The sequence below is a fragment of the Anomalospiza imberbis genome, chromosome 9 (genome assembly GCF_031753505.1).
Source record: "Anomalospiza imberbis isolate Cuckoo-Finch-1a 21T00152 chromosome 9, ASM3175350v1, whole genome shotgun sequence".
Lineage (NCBI taxonomy): Eukaryota > Metazoa > Chordata > Aves > Passeriformes > Viduidae > Anomalospiza > Anomalospiza imberbis.
In genome coordinates, this window is record NC_089689.1 from 6,768,304 (window position 1) to 6,793,619 (window position 25,316).

The 25,316-nt window shown below is 42.9% G+C and overlaps 2 protein-coding genes across 8 annotated transcripts in view; one reads left to right on the top strand and one right to left on the bottom strand.

Moving 5' to 3' along the window:
- Window positions 1-1,675: 1,675 nt before the first annotated feature.
- On the bottom strand, window positions 1,676-17,855 carry ODR4 (odr-4 GPCR localization factor homolog). 4 transcript variants are annotated; one of them, XM_068199483.1, is made up of 14 exons: window positions 17,832-17,855; window positions 16,405-16,538; window positions 16,176-16,307; window positions 15,703-15,798; window positions 14,451-14,557; window positions 13,708-13,744; window positions 13,445-13,585; window positions 12,765-12,860; window positions 12,224-12,289; window positions 10,802-10,930; window positions 10,044-10,134; window positions 8,883-9,068; window positions 3,747-3,839; window positions 1,676-2,902 (listed from the first exon to the last, which is right to left on the bottom strand). In XM_068199483.1, exons 2-14 carry the CDS (start codon window positions 16,501-16,503, stop codon window positions 2,835-2,837), a joined length of 1,341 nt encoding a protein of 446 aa, XP_068055584.1. In that variant the 5' UTR covers window positions 16,504-16,538; window positions 17,832-17,855; the 3' UTR covers window positions 1,676-2,834. The 4 variants fall into 4 exon arrangements, with proteins under 4 accessions (XP_068055584.1, XP_068055583.1, XP_068055582.1 ...); XM_068199482.1 differs by having other exon boundaries at window positions 17,762-17,837; XM_068199481.1 differs by lacking the exon at window positions 17,832-17,855 and adding an exon at window positions 17,694-17,730.
- A 680-nt stretch (window positions 17,856-18,535) lies between these two features.
- The window catches only part of TPR (translocated promoter region, nuclear basket protein), a 33,930-nt gene continuing 27,149 nt past the window's right edge, over window positions 18,536-25,316 (top strand). For all 4 annotated transcript variants that reach the window (XM_068199485.1, XM_068199487.1, XM_068199488.1 and 1 more), the window contains exons 1-9: window positions 18,536-18,717; window positions 20,610-20,714; window positions 21,145-21,218; window positions 22,183-22,279; window positions 22,503-22,606; window positions 23,265-23,429; window positions 23,660-23,752; window positions 23,873-23,953; window positions 24,970-25,057. In XM_068199485.1, coding sequence (XP_068055586.1) covers window positions 18,567-18,717; window positions 20,610-20,714; window positions 21,145-21,218; window positions 22,183-22,279; window positions 22,503-22,606; window positions 23,265-23,429; window positions 23,660-23,752; window positions 23,873-23,953; window positions 24,970-25,057 — 958 coding nt within the window. In that variant the 5' untranslated portion in view covers window positions 18,536-18,566. The remainder of the gene's footprint in view (window positions 18,718-20,609; window positions 20,715-21,144; window positions 21,219-22,182; window positions 22,280-22,502; window positions 22,607-23,264; window positions 23,430-23,659; window positions 23,753-23,872; window positions 23,954-24,969; window positions 25,058-25,316) is intronic.

Sequence of the window (25,316 nt, forward strand, 5' to 3'; positions counted from 1 at the left end):
TTATCTCCATTTTCATTATTATTATTATTACTACTATTATTATATTGTACTTTATTTCAATTATTAAATTGTTCTTATTGCAACCCAAGAGTTTTATCTTTGCCCAACCCTCCTGCCCCTTGCCCCAGGGAAGTGAACAAGCCCTGTGTGGTCCTTAGCTGCCAGCTGGGGTCAAACCATCACAACCTGTCACAACTTACCACACCAAATGCTGCCCTCAGATGTGAGGAATTATAAACCTCCAAGACCAAGTGACCAAGACCACTGAGGCTTTTAAAACCCCATGGCACAGAAAATAATGATTCAGTAAAAGTATTTTGTGCTATAAATTTTAGAACTATATTTAGAAGAACCTGATTTTCAGATGTGGAAGTCCAAACCATTCCTCTGAACTCTTACATATTAAACTAAATATATATCTGCAATCATGGACATGAATTAACAAAGCTCAGTATCAGTCACAGTGGAGTTTTCTCAGACTGAAAGCTTTGGAGTATTATACAAGTAGGAAAAGGATAAACCTACAATGAAACCTGAGCTAGAGTTATGCAGTAGTCAGGAAATAGATTTTTAAAAGGTTGTTTTCCTTTTCTCTTACACACACAGTTTATCCTAAACCCTCATTATCTTACACTATCAACACTACAAAATGGTACAAGAAAGGATGGGACAATGAAATCCCCTCTTGGTTAGTCCTGTAATTAGACAAGTGAGAACCTGCTTTCTTCTACATCCATTTATTTCCTCATGGCAGGATGACTGGAAGGCTCAATCTGTAGGTACAAGTCAAATTACTCATTTTTTCTTTGACAGGGTTGATTAATTTATTATTGCACAGATGGTACTTCAACTGTCTCCTATATTATACCTGAAATCTCCACCAGAACAACTCCCTTCTTTGCCTTCCTCCAAACCCATACTGGAAAGTTAAATCCCTGATACCAAATTAGTTCTAAACTGAAGGATTAATTTGACCATGACCACAAAGAAAAGGATCATTTACTAAGCACTGAATAAGCCTGCAGAGAGGAAGAAAAAAGAGGAAGAGTTCTTTGCAAGGGGGTCCCTGGAATAATATATCCCAACGAGCTCTACTTTTGACACCACAAGTACTAAACAAGAACAACTGCAGGAAGAGTGCTTCAGGACAGTTTTCTTCTCTGGTGTCAGAAATGCTGTACTTCACTTCTGTGGCTGAGTTTTGTGTTACAGGCAACTAAAGAATAATCATTTTGTATTTTACCTCCAAAAGCACACCCTGTTCTCCTTAAAAAAAAAAAAAAAAAAAAAAGAGAGAGACAAAAGACAGTGCCTTTCTTCTAATTACATCCCTGTTCCTCCTTCTAACAGACTGTAGCAGAGCAATTTTTAAACCAGCCATATTCTGAATCATGTTACAAAATTATTCCCATTTTCTGGATAACCCTCAGCCTCTCCTGGATGTCATCCTTCCCCCTGATTCCTGCCTATTGATTCCACTGACTGGCACAGAATAAAAAGCAATTATAAAACCCACAGCAGCTGAACCCAGTGCCTCCATTACAACACTCACCACCTTCTTCCAGGAGGCCCCACTTGAGCAATGCTGAGCACAGAATGTCAACATTGTCTTTCAAAAAAGCAGCTCTTTTTTCCAAACATGTAAAAACAGAACACACAAGTGAGGTAACAGTAGTCATCACACCTTTCTCAGAGTTGCCTTTATTAAAGGTATCCCAGTACATACTTGATTATGCTTTAGAATCAAAGGGTTTATATTTTTTTGTGTTCTGCTGCCTTCAAACAAAAAAAAAAAAAAAAGAAATTTGCATTGGTATTAAAATGCCATTTATTCTTTTCTTTTGTAGCTCAAGTCCAAGTAAACATCACATTTAATATACAAATTATCTTTATTAGCCTTACTAGAGTTCATTCCCTCTGTCCACCTTCCTCATGTCAAGTAAACATGTAACTGGCCAACATCCCCAGGAGAATCTCTCATAATGGAAAGCTCTCTGTTTATAATCTAAAAATCCTGATTAGCAATAATTTTGATAACTTGCCTGTCTCTGCAAGATAACCCACAAGGCCTGCCTAGGTGAAACTGTTGCTGAAATAGCTAAAATTCCAAGATAACAATGACTGTATTGGAGCTGGACAGAGAACTCCTCATCAGGAGGCACTGAGTCAAAGGCAGCAGTATACACACAGCTCAGCAATGCCATGCATTTCATTGATTTCTGAGTTCTCCAGTCTTGAACCAAACTATTTACAGGCTGCCTTGGTCTAGTATTGAAACTTTTAGAAACTATTTGTATGCATTTTATGCTAGTTAGCCAGTATTATCTAAAATAATTGCCTATGGTGAAATGCTGGCTTTACTAAAACTAATTTTCGCCCAATTAACTGTAATAAAATAAGATTTCTCTTAGCAAAGGAACCCTTAAAGCAGGAATTGTCATACCTGTTCATTATGGTTTTACCAATACCCTGAGAAACACCAGGACTAGCATTTCACATTAGAGGAGCCAGGAGGAAGAAAATTAAGGTTCTGTATTTGTTTAAGGGACCTCTCCAAAAATAATATCATCATTCATTTATACAGCGTGACAGAGTTTCTTGTAAACCTGATTCACCCTCTACTTGATTCTGTAAGTGCATAATTCTACTTGATCTAGGAAGTGTGTGATGGAACAAGGTAACTGAAGCTACCATTACAGTTTACATTGCACATCTACCTGGTGAGATTTAGGCAACAATTCTTAATTACTAATATATTAACCCCAGCTATTTCCATCTTCTGAATGGCCAATATTTCCCAGGAGCTGTGGTGGCTGGAGTTTAATCACTGGAGATCAATCACTGAAGTAGTTGAAGGAGAAAATCGACGCCAGGACTGCAACAGCAGCTGCCACGACCAGCCCTAAATCCAGAGGGAACAGGCAGTGAGGGAAGGGCAGCACAAGCAGCCCTAAATCCAGAGGGAACAGGCAGTGAGGGAAGGGCAGCACAGGCAGCCCTAAATCCAGAGGGAACAGGCAGTGAGGGAAGGGCAGCACAACCAGCCCTAAATCCAGAGGGAACAGGCAGTGAGCGAAGGGCAGCACAACCAGCCCTAAATCCAGAGGGAACAGGCAGTGAGCGAAGGGCAGCACAACCAGCCCTAAATCCAGAGGGAACAGGCAGTGAGCGAAGGGCAGCACAACCAGCCCTAAATCCAGAGGGAACAGGCAGTGAGGGAAGGGCAGCACAGGCAGCAGCAGGCAGGGAGGGGAGGGTGAGTCAGGGGGAATGAGCACAAGGAGAAACAAAAAGTGCTACCCTAAAAACTACTTTTATTAGCATGCCCATTACTGATGCAGCTGAGGAGACACACAGAAAACCCCGAAACATCTCAGTGATGATGTAAGAGACAACATTTTTACATTCAAAGCAAACACATATATACTGCTCCTATTTAATCTTCCAGTTACTATATTCTATTTCTAATAATTAATAGAGACCAGAAGTAACTGCTTTGTTGATTAAAGTGGAGCTATTTCAATACAAGCAGCCCCACAGCAAAGAGAGCTGTACTAAGTGCAGACAGATCTCTGAGAGCTGGACGAGGCAGCACCATGGAGAAGTTGCAAAGGAAAGGAGAATTCTGTGGCTGGTGTTCCCTGAATTCCTGAGCTGACAATTAGGATGCTGTGGGAGCTAACAGTCCTTAAAGGGGCCACTGCAGGTTCTGGAGTGCCATAGCAAAAGTCTGGGAAGGAACATACCCATATTTTGTTGGAGCTTCAACAGCAACGTTGCTTTTGTCAGCTGGGCCTGTTGCATGTCACTCGGGCTGTCAGTCACTGGGCAAATATCAACTGTATGGAAACCAAGGGAAGAAGGGGAAAATGAACAGTTGTGTTTTACAGTGAACTCATGCAAAAGGCCAAGAACTTCACATCAACTTTATAAAGTGTATTTATGGTAGAAAAAAACCCAGTTTATTGCAGTAGAAATGGTACAACAGCAATAGCACAGTGCTAAATTATGCTGTATGTTTCAAAGGGTAAAATAAAAGAGACAAAATACATTTCAGGAGGAGCTCCTCTTCCAAAACTCATTTTCCACACCCTGCTTCCAGAGTAACATTCCCAACCCTCTTTGCATAGCCGGGGGAGAATTTGACTATGTGAGAGGGAACCACCAAAATGTACCATTAAGCATCTTCCAAGATCAAAGGTTGCCTCCAGAGCCATCTGTCCCGAGCTCAGGGTACATGCAAATCCCACTGCCAGGAGAGGATGAGCCCAGCAGCACATCCCTACCCAACAGCCAGAGATGCATTTTTTCCAGCCACAGAAATTTCTTTCTGAAGATCCCCTAAAAATACCCTTTCACAGCAGGCATTGAGGACTCATTCCTCTTTGGAAGAATTACTAAATTCTTAGTCTGCCCAGCCAGGATGTGAGAGAGCTTGAGTCTATTTCCAGGCGGATGGGACTCAAACCTGTATCTATTTCCTTTGCAAAGATCTCCCTAATCCCTTGGCTATATCCGGCTTGTTAGAGGGGCAGGAGAGAAAGAAGGGCATTAATCTCCAGTCCTTCAGCCCAACTTGTTTGAGCCACATAGAGCCAGCATGGAATACACCATAACCCCCCAGTGACAAGGCTGCTTGATGGTCCTGGGCCAAAGGCCTTCAATTTGCAGCATTCCCATCTTCAGGAGTTTGCTAAGACTCACCAAAAATTTGGATTACAATTCAGAATCTACAACCACAGGCACCTTCTGCACAAGCAAAGGGTAAGACAAAGTGTTTGTCATGGCAGCGGGAGCTGGATGTGTCTGGGAAAATGAGACAAGCAGGCTCAGATAAGAGAACGAGCCTAACAGACTGTTCTGGAGACAAGGGAGCCCCCAGCAGTACCAGATATCAGGGTTTAGAAGGCCATGGAACACTGATCTGAATAAAAACAGATCTCCATTGCCACAGAGGGGCTGACCATCAGCAATAAATCACAAATTACATGCTTGAATAATAAGGCACATCCTTTGTGTGAATCATATGCAAATGTTTCATGAAGTACTTTCTCTGTCATTAACTATGGTGGAAATGGGTAATCTAGATGATCAGAAAGGTTGTTTCTGTGGATTGGTTGAGTCATGTGGATAATTGTCTTCAAAATATCCTTAAGTCAAACTTGCACAAGACCTGTTACACAAAAACACCCAAACTAGCTTTTAAAACCTGTCTTTAGGTTTTTTATCCCTAAACCCATGGCATTGGTACAGGATGTACAGCAGAGAAATCACTGCCTGATATGAAACTCAACAGGACAGTGAGATATATAGATACACAGACATTGCTTGGAGATCTCTCTGCAAGCAGCACATCCATGTAAAATCAAGATAACAATATTTCAGTGCAAAGAGTGCTTTTTGAAGAGAAATGATCAAATATTCCTGAATGCCACTGGTCCTCAATAAGGCCATGGCTAGATAATTATTTTTTCTGTGCCAAGAAAAAAACTCCCTCAGCTGCCTAAAATATAAGCAAAAGTCTTCAGCTAGAGTAGAGGAGTTATTAATTGTTGCAATATAGGTTTTCAGTAAGTATCTTTAACTAGCACAGTACGAGAACTTCTGTCCAGAGTTTTGAATTCTGTAAAACATCCCACTTTGGGACAATCTGACTGCATTTTTTGGGCCACATCTGAAGTCTAGCTCCAGCAGGTTCCTTTCTGCAGTATATTTGATCACCAGGTAGGATGGTCTGTTCCCTTTAACTTGAGGTTACTTTGTGCCTCCCTGTGCTGAGGGGACCTTTGGAAGCTGCACATGAAGGCAGCTGCACATTCCTTACCTGTTCAGAGGGGAAAAAATAAAAAGACAAAGGGAAAAAGAAAAAAGAACCACCCTTGAGCTATTTAGTTACCACAGGCCTTTATGCCATCACATTCTGGCAGGTTTGCATGTAGAGCAGCAAAATCACATTAAGAATTCCCATAGCAGAGAACTCTAGTACCAGTCAGATGAATCCTTAATTCTTCAGTTTCCTAACCAAGATGGGGAAGTGATTACCACTGCTGAAGTCTTATTTCTGTCTATCCACTCAGGGCATTTAACAGCCCACCTCCTGCACCAAGGAGGAGCAGGGATTTAGTAAAGCCAATCAGAAATGCAGAGCTTTCAGCTGCCTGTATTAGAGCACTGAATTTCTTGAAATTACAGTGTTAGAGCTATTTAAGGCTTTCATTTATAAATAGCTCAGGGTTTACTTTCTATTTTCCACATAGCAATTTTAAAGCATGATCCAGTGGTGTCCCCGCTGGAGAGCTGTACAAGGAGTCAAGAGACTAAAACTGCAGGAGACAGCAGGGGAGCCCCAAGTTCAGTAAACACATAAAACTGACCGCAAAAATTCGTGTTTTGACTAAAAGCTGCTTAAAAAAGAAATCTTTTGCCTATACCGATTAGATCCTCGTGTTCTAAAGTGTATATTTTAAAGAGCAACAAAACACCAAATTATTTCAAAAGCCTGCTTGTGTTCTTGAATTTTAGAGAATTCTTTTTATCAGCAAACTTTCCCCAGAACCTCAGTATGAACAGCATTTCCAGTTAATTAGAGGTAGGTGCCTCAGACCACAGGAACTGTGACACAAACAGAAAGGCTGATGACACAATTCCCTACAAAACAATTACTGAATATTGACTATTATTAACAAAGTTAGAGCTAAGCTTAGAGAAACAACACATACTTCCCAAGTCAAAATGATGCACCGGAAAAGCCTTTGCACAAGAGAAACCACAAACTCCATTATAACACAAAAACGTGTTCACAGCAATACTTAGACATTTCATACCAAGGCCACAATAAAAATCAAATCCCATAATTAATGGTTGGGTTTTTTTTAGAATGCAGAACACTTTGTATACATTTAACAGGACTCTTTCTAAAATGACCTTCCTGGTACGATAGAAGTGTATAAATAACTTGTGATTTTAATAAACCACAAGTGACTGATGCCTCAGCTCCAATTATCAGAATGAACAGTGCTGTGCTGATAGCATTACTGATATCACTGCAATTAACAGAGGACAAACTTTATGGTGGTCACCAGGTCAAGGCCAGGCTATCCCAAAATCCCCTTGCATGTTTTTTCCTCTCCTCTTCTATGCACTTATTTTAATTTGTGGGTTTGGGGTTTCTTTTTAAAATAAAATACATACCTACTTTAATTTGCTCTTCTTTCAAATAAAAGGAATATAAATCCCACCCCTGTTACCTCTACAAGCAGCAGACTACAAGAACACCCAAGCTCCTTTTGTGGCCATGACTTCACACCTATTGTTGGTATTAATCTTTGGGATGCCCTGCTGTGAGTGGAAAGGTGTTTCCTTCCTACCAGCAGCTCACACAGCCTTACATAAGCAATAAAGCTGAACTGAATCATCACCTCTCTCCTCCCACACCTCTCTCCACTGCTACAACAATACTCATTTGCTTCTCTAAGCTACACTGATTCCTTAAAGCTCAGTAGTAATTAGTTTTAAGAGTATTAAAGTTACTCTAATAATGCCAGAGAGATTTTTATTGGCTTTCCTGTTTTCCTTGAGGTTCCTGTTCACCTCTTACTCCTCAAAAGGATGAGTCAGTTCACAGCTAACAGGTCTAGTTAAAGCCTGGGGGGAGCTGATTCATTTAGAAAGACAAGAATTTATGGTTAACTCTGAAATCAGGAAACTCAAAACCCCCTCCAAGTTAACATGTAAGTCAAGGTGAATATCATTACTCACAATTCACCCTGCAGGGCAAGTCAAAGATGCGCTGCTCTGTTTTTGTCCCTAAATACCAACATCAAAAAGTGTTCAGAGTTCTTACGTAAGAATTAGTGTTGGATTTTTTATTTACTTAAATTATAAAACTGGAACCTGCAGCTCATATGCATGTTGATTGGGGGAAAAAAAGGGGAGTAAAATTTCTTCCATAAGACCACAGGGAATGTTATTAGGTGCACTTCAATGTCATATTTGAATTCTACATTGAAATCAACATTGCAAGGGAAAAAACCCAACCGGGCATGATACAGACCAGAAATATTCAGAAAGAGGAATCCAGTAACTAGATTATGTCAAAATAACTGTATTAAAGGGAATATAGCAGTCTCATAATCAGACCACAAACTTGTAAGACATTCAGTAGAAAATGAAAAGTGCTCTTAATTTTGTTTTCATTCTGGGTGAACCACAAATCCTCAGGTTTGGGCACTGCATTTGGTACATAAATTAAAACATTCTGAATAAAGAAAGATATTTGGTGCTTTTTAAAACATCAGGTTTAGCACGAAAACTTCCTGAAAGACATATTAGACTATATGAATGTTTTGCTAGAAGAATTTTTAGAGTGTTTTTAATTCTGCAGTGAAAAAATAGTAGATTTGACTAAATCACTCAACTTGTCTCAAAACTACTTAGCACTAAAAAGATGAACGAATGAAAGTGTAAACATATATATTCACGTAAAAAATAAAGCTTTACAGGTGTTTTTTAAGAATTTATTTGTCAATAAAGGATCCTCTCTAATTCATGAGCACAGTGGTGCATACAAACCTTGGTTAACCATCTCTTATGTTTCTACAGCAGCTCACAGGTTGCAGCCATGGCTGCACTGCAAAACCAAAATATTTGAGAGGAGAAAGAGAAGTCTGTTCCAAGAAACACAAACTGTAAGAAATTGGACCATTTTCCACAATATATTTAAGCTGTAATGTATTGTTATAAATCCTTAGAGTTGCATATGAAGTAAGTTGACTTTATCCATATCTGGATATATATAGATATAGATATATAAAATGGCCTATGCCATTAGTCAGCATTTTCCTAGCCCCTGACCCAGCCTGCCCTGGTTCTCAGATATTTACCTGTGCTAATGTCCTCAGCTATGTGCATATCTTCAGCTTGCACAGCCTGATCCAGCATCTCCACAAAACGTTCCTGGATTTCTCCAGCAGCCTCATCACCAAACTTATAATCACTGAGCATCACACTGGATCCAGCAACTGGGACAAACAGTCTCTGAGGCAAGACATGATATTCCCTCCCAAAATCTAAAAGGAAAGAGAGAGAAATACCATCCCAATAAAAGCCTTGACTGTTATGATAAGATTCCTCCATAATCTCTGAGCATAAGATAAAGTCATTGCAAAAGAAGAGCTCAAGGTCTCTGTGTAGAAACCCTGCTTTCAGACATGCCTGGTTTAGTGGGCTGCTCTTATATGGATTTATGTCCTTACATTATTAGTCTCTCCAGAAATACCCAGGGCAGCTCCAAACAGACCATAAAACGCAAAGCAGAGCTTTTCTCCTGTTTGGAATGACTTGCGGGGGGCTCTGGGAGAGCCTGCAGGTAAGAGCTCCCTGAGGAGCAGGATTTCACCAGCACACAGGAATGCAGAGGTGTCACACTCGGAGCCGCAAAGTTCGGGTGCCACCTAGAGAGGGGACTCAGAACGACTGCAATAGAAAAGGCTCTCTGTGCCCAAATATTCCCACTGATTTGTCAATTAACTCCTTTTTGGTTTAAGGCAACGACACCACTGCACTGACTTAAAGGAGTTTAAAGAGTCCCAGCATGAGCTCAGAGATCTGGTCTCTATCAAGTTTTAACACACATCAATATGAATAGGAACACCCTACATGGATTAAAAAAAAATTTAGAATTAAAAATTTAAAGTGTGCAAGGTACAGTTGGAACTTCAGAGACAAGAGTTTCAACTACAGAAGTTTTAAAAAATCACAAAATTTCTGGTGAGTGAGGAAGAAGCTGGGATTGAATTTTGTGGTCACAGGAACTGAACACAAACACGGTGTGAAATCCACGATGGCAAAGGACATAAATTGACAAAAAATTTCCAGATTTAAAAAAAAGTCAAGGTTGACAAGCAGCAATTATACCTTTTACTTTTTATTCTGCTCTAACTATACTGGAGTTTCACTAAAACAGAATTTTCTACAACCACTAAAATTCACTGCAAATATAAGCTGGTGGCTTTTGTTGGTTTTTTTTGTTTTTAATTTCTTACTTTTTTTCTGAGGTCCTTCATTTAAAATCAGATCTTCAAATAGTATTTCACACCGATCACTCAATGTGTTTATTATGTCTCTTTTCAAAGCCTGCAAGGACAGAGTGAAATCATCAGGAATATCAAAACTATTTGCAAAGCTTTTAACCAGGAAGAAATAAGTAAAGCCCCATATGTTAAACCCATGGTAAAAGAATATTTTTTTTTCCCAGAAAATAAAAACTAGTGTGAATTTTCAAACTGATAAATAATAATTTATTAATTTTAAAACGCTAACATCAAAAGAATTGGTATCAAGAAGGAAAACCACAAATGAAAAATCAAAAGCTGAAGAAAGTTTTAGGATTGCTAGGTAAGAACTGACAACTTCTAGATATTTACCAGTAAAGCCAAACAAAAAAAATCACAAGGCAGTGATTAAATCAGTGAGGGAAAAAAAAAATTACTGAGCGAGTAAACCTGAATTTTACCTCTACAAATATATAGTCTGCAATCTTTTTTAAAGAGAATTCTTCAAAGCCTAATCCCTTTGACAATTTATGCAAAGACTCCCCAGAGCCCAGCCTTACCCACAGCACACATATCCTCTAGAAGAGAAAAACTAACTAACCCCACATGGCTGGTTTCTAAAATAATCCTCCTTTCTGACATTTTGACCCCCGTTTAGACCATTCTGGCAAAAAAAAAAAAAAATCAGTATGCCAAGTCCCACGTGTTTCAGGAGAATGTTTCTGATGGACTCAGAGCCTGCTCAGTACCTGAATGGCTTCTTTAACCTTGGGCTTGTTGCTGTGGATGTAGGCCCTGCATTTCACAGCTCCCCGGAGGTTTATGGAGCCACTGCACACCTGCACCGTCGCCGTGGACCTGGGGCTGGTGCCCTGGCACTGGGGAACAAACACATCCACTTTTATCCCAGGCCCTTGCAGCAGTCACTAAAACCAGAACCAGCAAACCAACAGCAGGTGCTCACACACAAGCTGTCTCCCTCATCGTGTAGAACTCATTTTATTTTAGTTATTCATTTGGTTAGGTAAGACTGAAAATCTCTTTTCTATTGTGGAAAATGTGTTTATCTCTCCAGGTATTTCAAACACTTGTGTCTATGAGACTTTAAAACTTTCCAGGCTTGTGGCAAATCACAGCATTGCAACTGTTAAGTCTTTTTCAGGCTTTTTTTAAACAATGACGTTTTCATGTTTGCTATAATCAGTGTAACCCAGGGTGTGCTGGGAGTCATCCCATCAGTCAGTAAAAAATTACACACGTGGTCACACTGAGAGCTACATTAAACTGTTGCCTAGAAATGCTCTCCCTAATTACCACAACAATGAGTGTGAGCATGAACCACTCCAGGACAACACCTGGAAACACTGGGATGCACAACTTCCACACCAACTGCAACAAACCACTTCTGCCAAAAAGAATTTTCCTCTCCCTGCAGGAATTAACCTCAATACAATAGACAGTAACAACAAAAGAAGCTGAGATACTCATGGAGATTTTAAAATGGCATTGGAAACACTTCTAGTTTTGCTGAACATAACTTTGAGAATCCAGGAACCACCTGACAAAACAGAAGGCTACAAAACAAGGCCTGGACACATTTGGACTTCAGGACCTAGACTGGGGCACCAAATTCACAGTTCTTCACAACTCAGGTAGGGAGGAAACTCCTGACATAGATCCAGCAGTTCCAGATGATGATTCAGCTCACGGGATCTACACCTTAATCCAGAGCTGGCAGCTGACCTTCTGATAAAAGCATCCAAGTGAATGTCCAAGCTAGCCAGGGCAAGCTGTGGATTGAAGTGTGGGGGTGACTCTGAACTTCCGATGCAAAGTCACTTGAAATCAATGTACACAGGTACCTACAGGTATCCTACTGCCAAAGGAGTTAGTCACAGGACTTCTTTTCCATAACCTGTTTTCCAGTCTTTCAGCTATACTATGCAATTCATGGACAACATGGTTATCTCACCACAAAAATTTCTAAAGGCACAAAGTATGCAGATCTGTTGACAATAAGTTTCACATTCAATATCCATGTGGGGAAAAAAAGTCTTAGGAATAAGTGAGCAAGATTCCTAGACAATAATTCAGAACCTTGTTCTTTTATTTTTTGCTCTATTCTAGAATTAAAAGGCAAGCTTATACCTTGCAAACCACTAAAAACTTACCAGCTGTGTCAGAACCTTGACATCAGAAAACTGAGTGCTGGGCTGAGTATTTCCTCTGAACTTTTTCTGAAGGGAAAAAAATTCTTTGTGTCATGAAACAGGGAAAAAAAAAAGTCCCTTAAGCAGTCTCCTCACTATGGCATATAGTGTTCCCTAGTTTATAGCCTCTGAGAGGGAGAAATAGCACTTAGAAACCAACCAAGAGACCAGAACTACAAAACTAAAAGGAGAGATGAAGGCATCAGCCAACGAGGTGACCGAAGCAGGTCTTTGAAATGTCATCACCCACATTCACACCCCACTCTTGCTCTGTAATAGATACATTTCAGTCATTTCACACATAATTACTGCATTCACACTGCCCCAGGAGGGAAAGGCAGGAATGGAGCTGAGAGCACGAGCAGTTCTGTGTATTGGTTACCTGGAACAGCCAATCAGGTCAACAAACACTGCACAGGAGATTTCTCATTCAATGCTTTGTCACACAGAGGTTCCAACCACACATCTATTAGAGCTCAATTCCTCCTTGTTTGGTACTCACCTGCCCTTCCAGCAGTTCTGTATCCTCATCTTTAACTTGGCCATTGATCAGAAAAACACTGTCTTCTATCTGTTTTGACCATCGGTTTAACCCATTCTTTAAAATAAGTGAAAACAAACAAAAAAACCACAAGAAAGTGGAAAGAATTTCACTGAAGGGTTGGACAGTCGCATGCTGAAACTTTCAGAAGTATGTGCTTTAATAGTTAACTCTGAGAGAGTTTTAAAGTCTGTGAAAAACCTATGTTTTTCCCAAGGTAAACCTTAAATGGACCAATTCAGAACAAATTAAGAAACAAGCATTGCAAAATACTAAAGTGCCACCCCAGGGACTTGGAGTTGTAGAGAGGGTTGTCAACATTGAAAGTCAACTCATGGCAAAAGCACCCCATAGTCATGCACAAATTGGGTGTAACCTTTCACCAGGTGAGGCACCAGAGAGGTTACCTGGGATACTCATGACAATTATTACATAATTTTGAACAAAGCTGCTGTGCTCTCACTGAGCACAGCAGAAGAGTGACATTTAAAAGAGGAATAATTGCTAAACATTCTCCACTGATTAGTCCTACTCCTGTCCTGCACTGCACTCCTGTTCAACTCCTTCTCTCTTATTTTATTTTCAGCAGAGAAATGAGTGTGGTTACTGCTGTGTAGGAACTGATGCAGGCAGTGAGTTACCTTGGTATTCTTCTCCAGGTCGTGGTTGGGGGAAGTAGCAAGAAGTGGAATGTGGATGTTCACATTTACTGTGCAGCCCAAAGCTACCCAGGAGGAAGTCAGAGCACTCTGGTACTTCCAGTCTGCTGGCTTAGCTGAACTCTGAGAGCACAGAAGAAAAGCCATAAAGCATCTACCCAAAGCACTGTATTGAGGCTTTTTTGGGGGTTAGCATTACTTGCCATGCATTAAAAGCTGGGTGTGGCACAGCAGGATGAGCTTACCTTTGGGTCCTGCACATCGTAGGTCCGGCAGACTATTCTGTGCTACTTAAAGAAAAAGACCCAGTGAAAAGCAAGGGAACAACTAAGAACAATCCACAATTAACTTAGTCCTCTACTAAACTTCCTTGTCAAGCTAATTTATGCTCTGGAGCAAGTTCTCACCCTTCATCAGTGTAAAAAAGTGGGAAAGCATTTGCCCGTAATCTATACTACAGTGATGCTGTGCCATCTCTTACAAATTAAGATCAATATGTATTGACAGGAGAAGCCCCAAGGCACCAATTTGTAAATTGTCCTCATCTCTCTCTCCCCTCAGAGAAAAATCCTTGCTTTCTCTCCATGTATTATGTCATTACCAACAGCTCCTGCATTCTGCTGCAGCTCTAGTATTGATGCCACAGGCCTGCTGCTGCACCAGTGCCATGCAAGCACCGCTGGTAACAGCAATTCAAGAAGCCAAACAGTGATTTAGATTTTTTCAGTTTATGCAAGTCAAGACTGACTGGGAAAGGTGTCATTTGATGCTATCACACAGACAGACCTCATAAGAAATGATGGAAATTCTGCAAGAGGGTCAATAGTCTTAACCACAGCTAATCAGAAAACCTCATTATTTCAACTTATACATGTCTAGGTGAACTTAAACAGCCTCCTCCTCCCTAATTCTTATTTTTTCAGCAGTAACTGGATAAAAGAGGTTGGGATAGCAACCTCAGTCAATAAACCTTGCTCATAAAGGATACTTTTTTGTTGCAGAACAGATTTGAAGTGCTGCTCTGTCTGAGACCTCCTCCTCAGCAGGTTTCCAGAGCCTTCTTTTACTCAAGGACTTTTCCACTGAGAAGATAAGCTAAAGACCAAAAATATGTTGCAAAAATATGCACTATAATTCCTGGAAAATGGTCTTATACTAAAAATTTAAGTCCAAGTGATATCAAAATTATGTATAAGCAGGAAACACAGCTTACATGTCACCAAAATGTCACATTAAAAGAAAATTCAACAGAGATTCGGAGGCACTTTTCCCCCAAGTGAAAGAGGCTTGTGAAATTTTAATTTAAATTTACCTCCCTTATAAACCAAAGCAAGCAGCACACATTCATGTGTCCAATCTGTACGTTTTTGTCCTTACAGACATATTAAAGTTTTGTGCCTATCAGCTGGCTCAGGAAATTGTGCAAAATAGCTACTAATTATAAAAAACAACCCCCCCCCCAAATTTTTAATTAAGCAATCACTGATCACCTGGACACAGCTCACCTTTTTTAGCCACCTACCAGTTTCATTAAGCACAACTTAGATGCAATTACACTGAACTGCCAAAATTGACTCTTGGATCTCAGGCTGCCAAATCTGCTCATGCTTAAATCACTGACCATAATTATGTTAGAAAAAAGGATAAAATGAACATACATTTTCAGAACAGAAACCAAATATGGCAGTAGATGCCCCAATACTGTAACAAAAATGCTTTTTAAGTCTATCAGATAGTTCTGAGTATGTTTTAAATTTAATCCCACATTCCTAAGTCAAGTGCACACATTCTAGACAAGATGATTCTCTTAAAAGAATCAGAATTATAGATCTTTCACTGCTGTAAACACCTCTAAACTGAGCGATTCATTTAGACAAGAAAAGCTAACATGTTAACATCACTAGCACCTTTATGTGGCATTATATTAAGCAACAAGGATTTAGCTTAATATTAACCTTGAGGATGTTTTCCCTAAGCCAGAATGTCCACGTTCAGTAAATGCAGACAAACCCAGTAAACAGAAATTGAGATTTGCTATTGCAGTCATGAACAGGATTTTAACAAATAGTGTCCTACAGGACAGGGATTTCTGAGATTCCAGTCTCAAACCCACACATCAAAGCACAACTCTTGTGACATAAAGCAACAAAACTACTGTGTTTTAGTCAAGTCAGTGACAGGGAATTCCTCACACACAGAGCTAAGGATGTTGCTGTCCTTCCAGCAGGAACTCCACTCACCTTGCGCAAAGCATTTTGACCATCTTTAGCCAGCTCTGGAGTTGCAATCATAAACACACCAAGAACCAGCAACCCTCCAGGGAGCATTCTGGACACCTTGAAAATGAAAATGAACATTTATTACTAGGATTGGCAATCTAGAAACCATTTAACTCGAGACAAGTAGTGAGACAAGTCTGCACCAAAAGCAGAAGTGAATTAAGGGAGACTGGTTTTCACTTACAGGACCCTCTCAATGCAGGAACACATCCTGCAAGTGTTTTCCCTTCAGTAATATCAAGTGTCCTTTCATAAAAAAACCTGAAAACATTAAGGGTATTTCTGGTTTAAAACACCTGTGCCCAGCGTGGTTAGGAATGCTCTGTCACTTTGAAAAGGGGCTTGAGAAGATACAAGTGCTGAGATCCCTTGTGTCCATCTTATTTCCCTCCTGCTCCTCCCACCCTTTGTCACCTCCCAGGGTGAGTTCTCACCTGACTGGCGTGTGTGGTGATCCACTCCTCATCCAGGGATGCCAGCTTGGGAGGGCCCACGCTCTCCTCCTGCTGCTGCTCCTTGGGAGGGGTTCGCACAGCCCGAATGACATAGTCCCGTTGGGTGGAACACTTGCCAAAACATCAACAGAAGCAAACACACCTTGAGGCTGGTGAACAGGATTTTCCCAGTTCACAGGAGTGCATGGAAGGACAATGCCACACTTACCTGCCCTATCAACAAGCCAGTGACATATGGCTTCACCTTCGTGCTGAGCTCTGTCAGGTACTGCCCGATACCTTCCTCGACAAGGTAAGTTCTACCCATGGCTCCAGGTTTAAGTGAGGGGCTGTAGTTCCAACCTACAAAACACACAATGCATAAAGTGAAAGAAGGTACATACACTGCCATGGGTACAGGAGAACAAGTCTCACACAAAGATCCTTTAGAACTGTTTGATTGAAAACTCCCTGCAAGGTCATCGAGTCCAACCATTCCCCCAAGGCCACCACTGACCATGTCCCCAGATGCTACATCCAAATGACTTTTAAATCCCTCCAGGGATGGGGATTCCCCCCTGCCCTGGGCAGCTGTGCCAGGGCTGGACAGCCCTTGCAGGAAAGGATTTTTTCCCAATATTGAACCTGAACCTACCCTGATGCAACTGGACACCGTTCCCTCTCCTCCTGTCCCTGTTCCGTGGGAGCAGAGCCCGACCCCCCCGGCTGTCCCCTCCTGTCAGGAGTTGTGCAGAGCCAGAAGGGCCCCCTGAGCCTCCTTTTCTCCAGGCTGAGCCCCTTCCCAGCTCCCTCAGCCCCTCCTGGTCTTCCAGACCCTTCCCAGCTCTGTTCCCTTCCCTGGATATGCTCCAGCCCCTCCACATCTTTCTTGTCACGAGGGGCCTAAAACTGAACCCACGACTTGAATTTTGAAATGCTTTCAAGAAAAAGCATCCTGCTGCATGATACTTCTAAAGGATGCACTGTTCCGTTCACACAGTGACTTGCTGAATTCCATACGTGTCCTTGAACATGCTACAGCACTTCCATTCCAATGCCCAAGCACTCAAAGCACAGCATCTGTGGACATTCCAATGAGCAGCCTCTGCAGATCCCCCCCAGAACCCAGGACACAGGGGCTGCCACAGACTCCCCTCCCTTCCCTGCAGGCCTGGGCTGAAAACCCCTTCATGCCTGGAGAGCTCTCCCATAGAATTAAGCACTAAAAATCTGAAGCCCAAGAGCACAGGGTGAGAGAGCAAAGAGCATCCTGAACCTTCACGGGGGAGGTGCTCACACACCTCAACTCATGCCCCCAGAGCCGGGCTCAGCACTTCCAGAGCCCCGGGCTCAGCACCTCCAGACCCCCGGGCTCAGCACCTGCACATCCCTGGATCAGCACCTGCACATCCCTGGATCAGCACCTGCACATCCCCCTGGATCAACACCTGCACATCCCCCTGGATCAACACCTGCACATCCTCCTGGATCAGCACCTGTCCATTCCCAGATCAGCACCTGCACATCCCCCTGGATCAGCACCTGCACATCCCTGCATCAGCACCTGCACATCCCTGCATCAGCACCTGCACATGCCCCTGGATCAGCACCTGCACATCCCCCTGGATCAACACCTGCCCATTCTCGGATCAGCACCTGCACATCCCCCTGGATCAGCACCTGCACAATCCCGTCTCAGCTCCTGCCCATTCCCGGGGCTCAGCACCTGCCCATTCCCGGCTCAGCTCCTGCACAATCCCGGCTCAGCACCTGCCCATTCCCGGCTCAGCTCCTGCACAATCCCGGCTCAGCTCCTGCACAATCCCGGCTCAGCTCCTGCACAATCCCGGCTCAGCACCTGCCCATTCCCGGCTCAGCTCCTGCACAATCCCGGCTCAGCACCTGCACAATCCCGGCTCAGCACCTGCACAATCCCGTCTCAGCTCCTGCCCATTCCCGGGGCTCAGCTCCTGCCCATTCCCGGGGCTCAGCTCCTGCCCAATCCCAATTTCTGCAGCCGCCCCGTCTCAGCCGAGCACCGATGTGGCCGGTGACGCCATCGGCAAGCGCCGCGGCGCAGGGAGATGACGCACACCAGTGCCGAGCGGAGCGCGGGAACCGGGCGCTCGAGGGGGCGGCCCAGCCCCGCCATGCTGGGAGTGGCGGAAGCGGCCGCGCCTCCCCGGCACCTGCCGGGCGCACGGGGCACCCTAGAGGCACAGACAGCTCCGTGTCCGTCAGGGCGGCGAGGCCGCGCGCTCTCCTGCCGCGGCTGTGGCGGTGACGCGGCGCCGCCGCCGCCACACTCCTGATGGCGGGCGGCGCGGCCGCGGCGGAAGCGGAAGCGCGCCCGGCTCCCGGCGGCGGGCGGTGCCGTGCCGTGCCGGAGCCATGGCGGCCGTGCTGCAGCAGCTCCTGGAGCGGGCCGAGCTCGCCAAGCTGCCCCGCGCCGTGCAGGGCAAGCTGGAGCGCTTCCTGGGCGACCAGCAGGGCGAGATCGACGGGCTGCGGGCCCGTCATGAGCGCTTCAAGGTGGACAGCGGTGAGCGCGGGCGCCGGGCCCGCGGAGCGGCCGCGGCCGCTGTGCTCGGGGGAGGCAGCGCGGCACTGCACGGAACGCCGTGTTCTCTTCCCGAGCCTCTCGGCGGGTGCCCTGGGGCTGCGATGCCGGGAGAGGGCTGGGAACGGGCCTGCAGTGGGTCCTGATCGCTGTTTGTCTCGCTTTGGCTCCTGGAGTATATTTTCTTCTCTTATTGGTATTTTTTTTTTCTTTTCCTCTTGCTAAGAGGATCAGCAGGGTTAAACCTGTTCAGGGATAAAACTGCGTTTGAAGTGGGCTTAAAAAACAGCTTTTCACCAGGTTTTTAAGTGCCATTGATAGGCACAGGTCTGATGAGGAGCAGCTGAGGGAGCTGGGAAGGGGCTCAGCCTGGAGAAAAGGAGGCTCAGGGGGCCCTTCTGGCTCTGCACCACTCCTGACAGGAGGGGACAGCCGGGGGAGTCGGGCTCTGCTCCCAGGAACAGGGACAGGAGGAGAGGGAACGGCCTCAGGCTGGGCCAGGGCAGGCTCAGGTTTGATACTGGGAAAAAATCCTTTCCTGCAAGGGCTGTCCAGCCCTGGCACAGCTGCCCAGGGCAGGGGGAATCCCCATCCCTGGAGGGATTTAAAAGTCATTTGGATGCAGCATTTGGGGACATGGTCACTGGTGGCCTTGGCAGTGCTGGGCCATGGTTGGACTCTGATCTTAGGTGTCTCAGCCCAAGCAGTTACGTGCTTCAGTCTGCTTTGGTCCTCGTTGTGGAGGAGAAATACAGCTTGTTCACACAGCTCTCAAACAGCCTTAGGTTTATACCTCACTGTTCAATTCCACTCCCTAAAATGACTCTGATGGAATCAATATTTTTATGTTGATTGGAGATGAGTTGATCACAGAACAGAAATACTAGCAGAGAGCAGGAGCCAAGTGTGTGAGGTTGTGAATATGAGTTAATTTGTAGAGGGTGTGACATACTTCTCATGTAACTTTACTTCTGCCTTTCAGTTTTTCAGTTTCTCTCATGGTAGAAATCTTGGTAAACGTATTGCTAAAGTGTGGTGTAAATTAAGGTAACCCACAGATTTTAGCAAGTTACTCTTTTCCAGATCCACTGGTGTGTGGCAGGAGGAGCAGCATTATTTGAAATTGTAACGTATGAGAAGAAGAAGATAAACAGACATCCCTCAGTGCTTGCTTAGAAGCCTACCCTGCCCAAGAGTGGGATTAATTCTGCTTTTACTGAGTATTTTACACTGAATCTCCATGACACAGTTACTGTTTTAGATCACAAAAATTCAATTTTAGATCCAAAAATTCACATCTAATTTTTTTTTCACTGCTAATGGAATAGAGCCCAGGAATTAATTTTAAGAAGTCTTCATTTAAAAGTTTCCCCAGAGCAAATCCCTTGATACTTGGGGATATGTGGGTTTTATTGTAGATGTATAGAACTACTCCAGAAATAAAAGAAGTTTTAAGCTGATAAGCCCACACTGCATAATTGGGCTGATACAACATCTCTGGTTACATCAAAAGTGTTAAGGAACTACTCAGATTAATTAGGCTCTTATTTGATGGGCGATTTCACAGAATCATGGAGTGATTTGGGTTGGAAGGGACCTTAAAGCTCCCTGCCATCAGCAGGGACACTTACATATCACAGTTTCTGGAAACATGCCACTTGTCATGCTAGCAAAGTGTTTTTAACAGCATTCATTCAATATAGGAATGCAGGTTTTTGCCTTCAAAAATGTTGTGGGGTTTTTTTTTTTCCTTCCTTCAAATTCTTTTAACATCTTAGTATTTTTATATATTGTCTTTAGAATGCTCCTTGGTAAAGGTGAGAAAGAAACAAATGTTTATTGTATGAAACTGAGATGACTTTGTTATTTTGCAGAACAACAGTACTTTGAAGTGGAAAAACGACTGGCTCAGAGCCAGGAAAGACTTGTAAATGAGACCCAGGAATGTCAAACACTGCGGGAGGAGCTTAAAAAGCTTCGTAAGTGTAACTGTGTAACATCCTGAAGTGTTGGGCAGGATATTCACCCTCCAGCCCAGTGTTGTGGGAACTGCTTCAGGTTTTACACCGGAGCTGAAAATCTCCCATCGGCTGCATGTGTAGAGATGTGGTTTGGTGGTGTATTCAGGTCAGCCTTTTTTAATGGAATCTTTAGTTCTCATGGGAAAAAAGCCCCTTGCTGGGTAGTAGCAGTACAGTGGGCTGTGCATTGCTCCTCACAGAAGCTGCTTCTGCTCTAAGCATTGCCTTAGTCTGCCTCACTACCCCGGTCCATCCAGGGGGAGGTCTGGCATTCTTCTCTCTCTTTTGGTAACAAAGTTTGTCAGAGAAATTGCGACTCTGTTGCTCTTGGAGGGTGAGTTCTGTCACATTCTGGTGGAGATCCCTCACTGCTGTTCCTTCCCCCCAGATGAGCAGCTGAAGGTGCTCAACGAGAAGAACAAGGAGCTCGAGGCTGCCCAGGACCGGAACGCAGCCGTGCAGGTACTGCTGGGCCTTGGCCAGCAGCTGACATCCTGTGCCTCCCTGGCCCTTTGCAGCACAGAATGCTCTCAGTTCCCAGTGGAGAGGACCGGGATCAGCACCAGTATGAGCTCATGGACATGCTTACATGTCCACGTGTGCAGGAAACTTGCAGGAACTTTTAAAGTAAAAGGTGGTGTTTAGCAAACTGAATGACAGGTGAACAGGTGCTTTTGTTTCAGTTTGGGTGGATTGTTCCATTCTGGCTGAAACCTGTTGTGAAGTGACTTGAAGCCAAACTCCCAAAACTCAGACAAAGGTATAAACAAGAGTTCTGTTCTGTTTTCCCCCATCCTTTCCCACACTCTGGCACAGTTTGTCTTGTGTTATGCCCAAAAGTCACTGGGTTGCAGGATGAGTCACTTGAGCTGACTGATCCCGCAGAACAATAATTTTGAAGCGGGGAGCTATAACAAGTTTATTAGATTGATTTTTCCACAATGAGAAGGTGAATCTCATTGTCCTCAGAGGAGCTTACCTGGGCCTGACTGAGGTGCTTTGTATTGATACCTCGAGGGCAGAGACAGTGTAGCCTGTAAATGAGCCAAGATTGTTGACTTTGTTTTGATATTTATATTGGTGCATGTAAATTGCATTGTTTGGTTGTTTATATTGGTGCATGTAAATTGCATTGTCATTCCTTGTTTACTCTGTTACCCCTTTTATTTAACCAAACAAAGCTGTTTCAGTAAATTATTGATTATTACAGCTGTTTTTCCAAGGATATTAAATTGAAATGCAGTTTTGAGCAGCCCCATTGTGATTTCTCTGCCCACTCTAAGCCTCTTATCCCAGTGTTCAGTTGGCTGGGGTAACTCACTGAGGTTTAGCTTGCTGCTGTGTGGCTCTGAGTGTAAGCAGTGGCTATAAATTGTTCCAGGGAGCTGATCACATTTCTTTATTGCCCTTCTGCAATCTTTTTCAGAGCCAGTTAAGTCGAGAGAAGGAAGAACTGGAAGCTGAGAAGAGAGACTTGGTCCGAACAACTGAAAGGCGATCTCAGGAAGTTGAACATTTAAATGGTACAGCCAGGAACAGTCAGTAAATACCAGGAAATAACACAGTCATTGCAGAAAGACACCAGCCTGGTGCTTGTTTTTCTCGATTTAAAATTGTGCCTTATACAGTATCTTAGTGCCCAACATACAATTACATACAAAGTATCTTGCCTGTTGTCATTCTTTACAATTTAGTAATCAAAGCTGTTATACAACAGCTTTTTCTAACACTGATTTCCCCCTCCAGAGGATGTTAAACGCTTAAATGAAAAGCTCACAGAAGCAAACACAGAAAAGGCAAAACTTCAACTGAAGTTGGACGAGCTTCAGACATCAGATGTCTCCATGAAGGTGAGTAGGGCGTTATATATACTATAAATACTGTATATACTATATGCCTATACTATATAGGCAGTGTGTGTTCTGCATTGTTTGTGTGTGATATCACCATTTTGTTATGATTCCTTGGAAAGCAGGTCAAGTGAATGCCTGTTATTTATAGCAAATTCTTTTATTATAAAATTAGTGGCTGTGACTAGAAGTGAGATCTGCATTTCTGGAAGATAGTGGGTATCAGCCTGGGCAAACATGTCCAGGCCTTCTTGGTGGCAGTGGAAGGAAGGACTGCTAAGAAGACTTCAGCTCCATGAAGGGAGGTAGAAAAGAGAAAAATAATTAGCTGTGAACTTTATTACTCTATGGGCAGAATAAACTCCATAAAGAGAGGAGGAAAGGACAAAAACTTCAGTATCATAATTAATTTCCTCTAAAAGGATACTAATCTTGTTCATGTTCCCAACTAATGTGAACTTGGAGGAAACTAACTCAAATGGCAAGAATTTCTTGTTGCTTGATAGTTGTAAGGTACTACCAGTGTAATAATGAACACTGCCTGTATTTACCAATTTATAGTATATTTTTGCTACTCCTTGTTTAATCAGAGTAGTTTAGTTGGCTGCTTTATTTTCTGTGGAACCACTACAATCACACTGTGCAATTCTTTTTTCAGTACCGGGAGAAAAGGCTGGAGCAAGAGAAAGAGCTGCTGCAGAACCAGAACACATGGCTGAATGCTGAGCTGAAAGCCAAAACAGATGAACTGCTCCATACTGCCAGGGAGAAAGGCAATGAAATCCTGGAGCTCAGATGCAGTCTGGAGAACAAAAAGGAGGAGGTAATGTAATTACTGAGTTGTCATTTCTTAGAAATTATACCACCTGATTAACTGTGCTAAACAAAATCAATACTTTAATGACTGTATTTGAGTGACCATTTGAGCTCTTTCAGCAAATTTTGGGTTTGTTTTTATTTTTAAGTTAAAAACAATGAGACAAGTATTTTCCAAAATAAACTGGACTAGGAAATAAAAATCTTATATAGTGTCCTTATTTCTTCTCTGAATAGGTTTCCAGAATGGAGGAACAGGTGAACAGCTTGAAACAGTCAAATGAAAACCTCCAGAAGCATGTTGAAGAACTTTTGAATAAACTGAAGGAGGTGAGACAGCTTGAAATATGTTAAATGGCATTACAGTTGCTCCTATAAATCAAACAATAAAATGAGTGAAATACAAACAGTGGAATGTTCCCCTACCCTGTCTCCTCTTTCATTTGCCAGGCAAAAGAGCAGCAGACAAGCATGGAGGAGAGATTCCACAATGAACTGAATGCCCACATGAAATTATCCAACTTGTATAAGGTGAGTTTGTTAATTCTGTTACAACCGTAGTAGGGTCTAAATCTTACGTAATGCAGGCCAATTTTGGAGGTTTTTTCCCCACAAAATTTGGATGTGGAAAGGCTAACTTCAATTGCAGGACTTTGTGAAACATGTAAAAACATTGTTTTCTTTGCTGCTTAGTCAGCATTTAGATTCTTACATTGTTTGGATTGTCTTGGAGAATAAGCAAAACTGGGGTTGGAGTAGTAATTTTTTGCCAACTATTTTGAGGATTCATGTGGATAACTGTGGTTATGTCTTAGGATCTATTGGAAGGTAAAAGTTTATGTGGAAAGTATGACTGTGGAAGAGATTTTTCTGAGTTAGAAGTTCATTTCTGAACACTGCAAGTGTTGGTGATTTGGTTAGGACCCAGCTGAATGTCCTGTACTGTGTCAAAAGACACACCATCTAAACAAGTAATATTTGTTCTTTTTGCTCAAAGAGTGAAAAATACCCTGTAACCTTCTGACTAAATCAACTGAAATGTACAGCTGCTTGCTCTTTGGTTTGCACATTTTAGTGCACAGACTACTGAGCTCTGCTTTGTGAGCTTTCTTGCACAGATACCCAAATAAGTGCAAATACAGCTGTGCACTTGGAGGATCTCAAGCTGGAAGCAAAGAATCATAAACTGTTACATAATATGAGTCCCTAAAAATACCATATTTTTCAGACTGTTTGAAATAGTTTATTGAAAGTTCACAGTTTTCTTTAGTCAGAAGGAGGAAAGAGCCAGCAGCAGCTGTAAACAGCTAAAGGCCATGCATTATATTGGGAATTGCCACATCACATCAGTGTCTGATGCTTCTTGCTTGCAGGCAGTTTGCATCAAAGTGAGACAATCCACATGGAAAGGATTGACCAGCTTGGGTGAATCTTTCAGCATTTTCTGCAGAAAACTGTGTTCATAGTTTGTGGTCAGTTTAAGCTTTCTTGTAAATGTAGGGGTGCTCTTGCTGTGTACTAAAGGTGAGCTAAAATGCTTTCTTCAGAGTGCTGCTGATGATTCAGAGGCAAAGAGCAATGAGCTGACAGGAGCAGTGGAAGAGCTGCACAAGCTCCTGAAGGAAGCAGGTGAAGGTAAGCTGGCAAAGGGAGGAGAGCAGCTGGGCTCCTTTGAGTACCTTGACGCTCTAAAAACTGGGGGTTTTGTGTTCCTGAAAGGGATTTCATTGAGCTTTTGGGGTGATGGCAATGTCAGTCCCTTTGTAATAAAACCTGTACCTGACTAGTCGAATTTACTGATGGTTGGGGAACTATTTTCAAATACACCTGGAATTTTACTATGGATTTTGATGAAAGGGTCTAATTTTGCAAGATATGTCGTCACTTTAGCTTT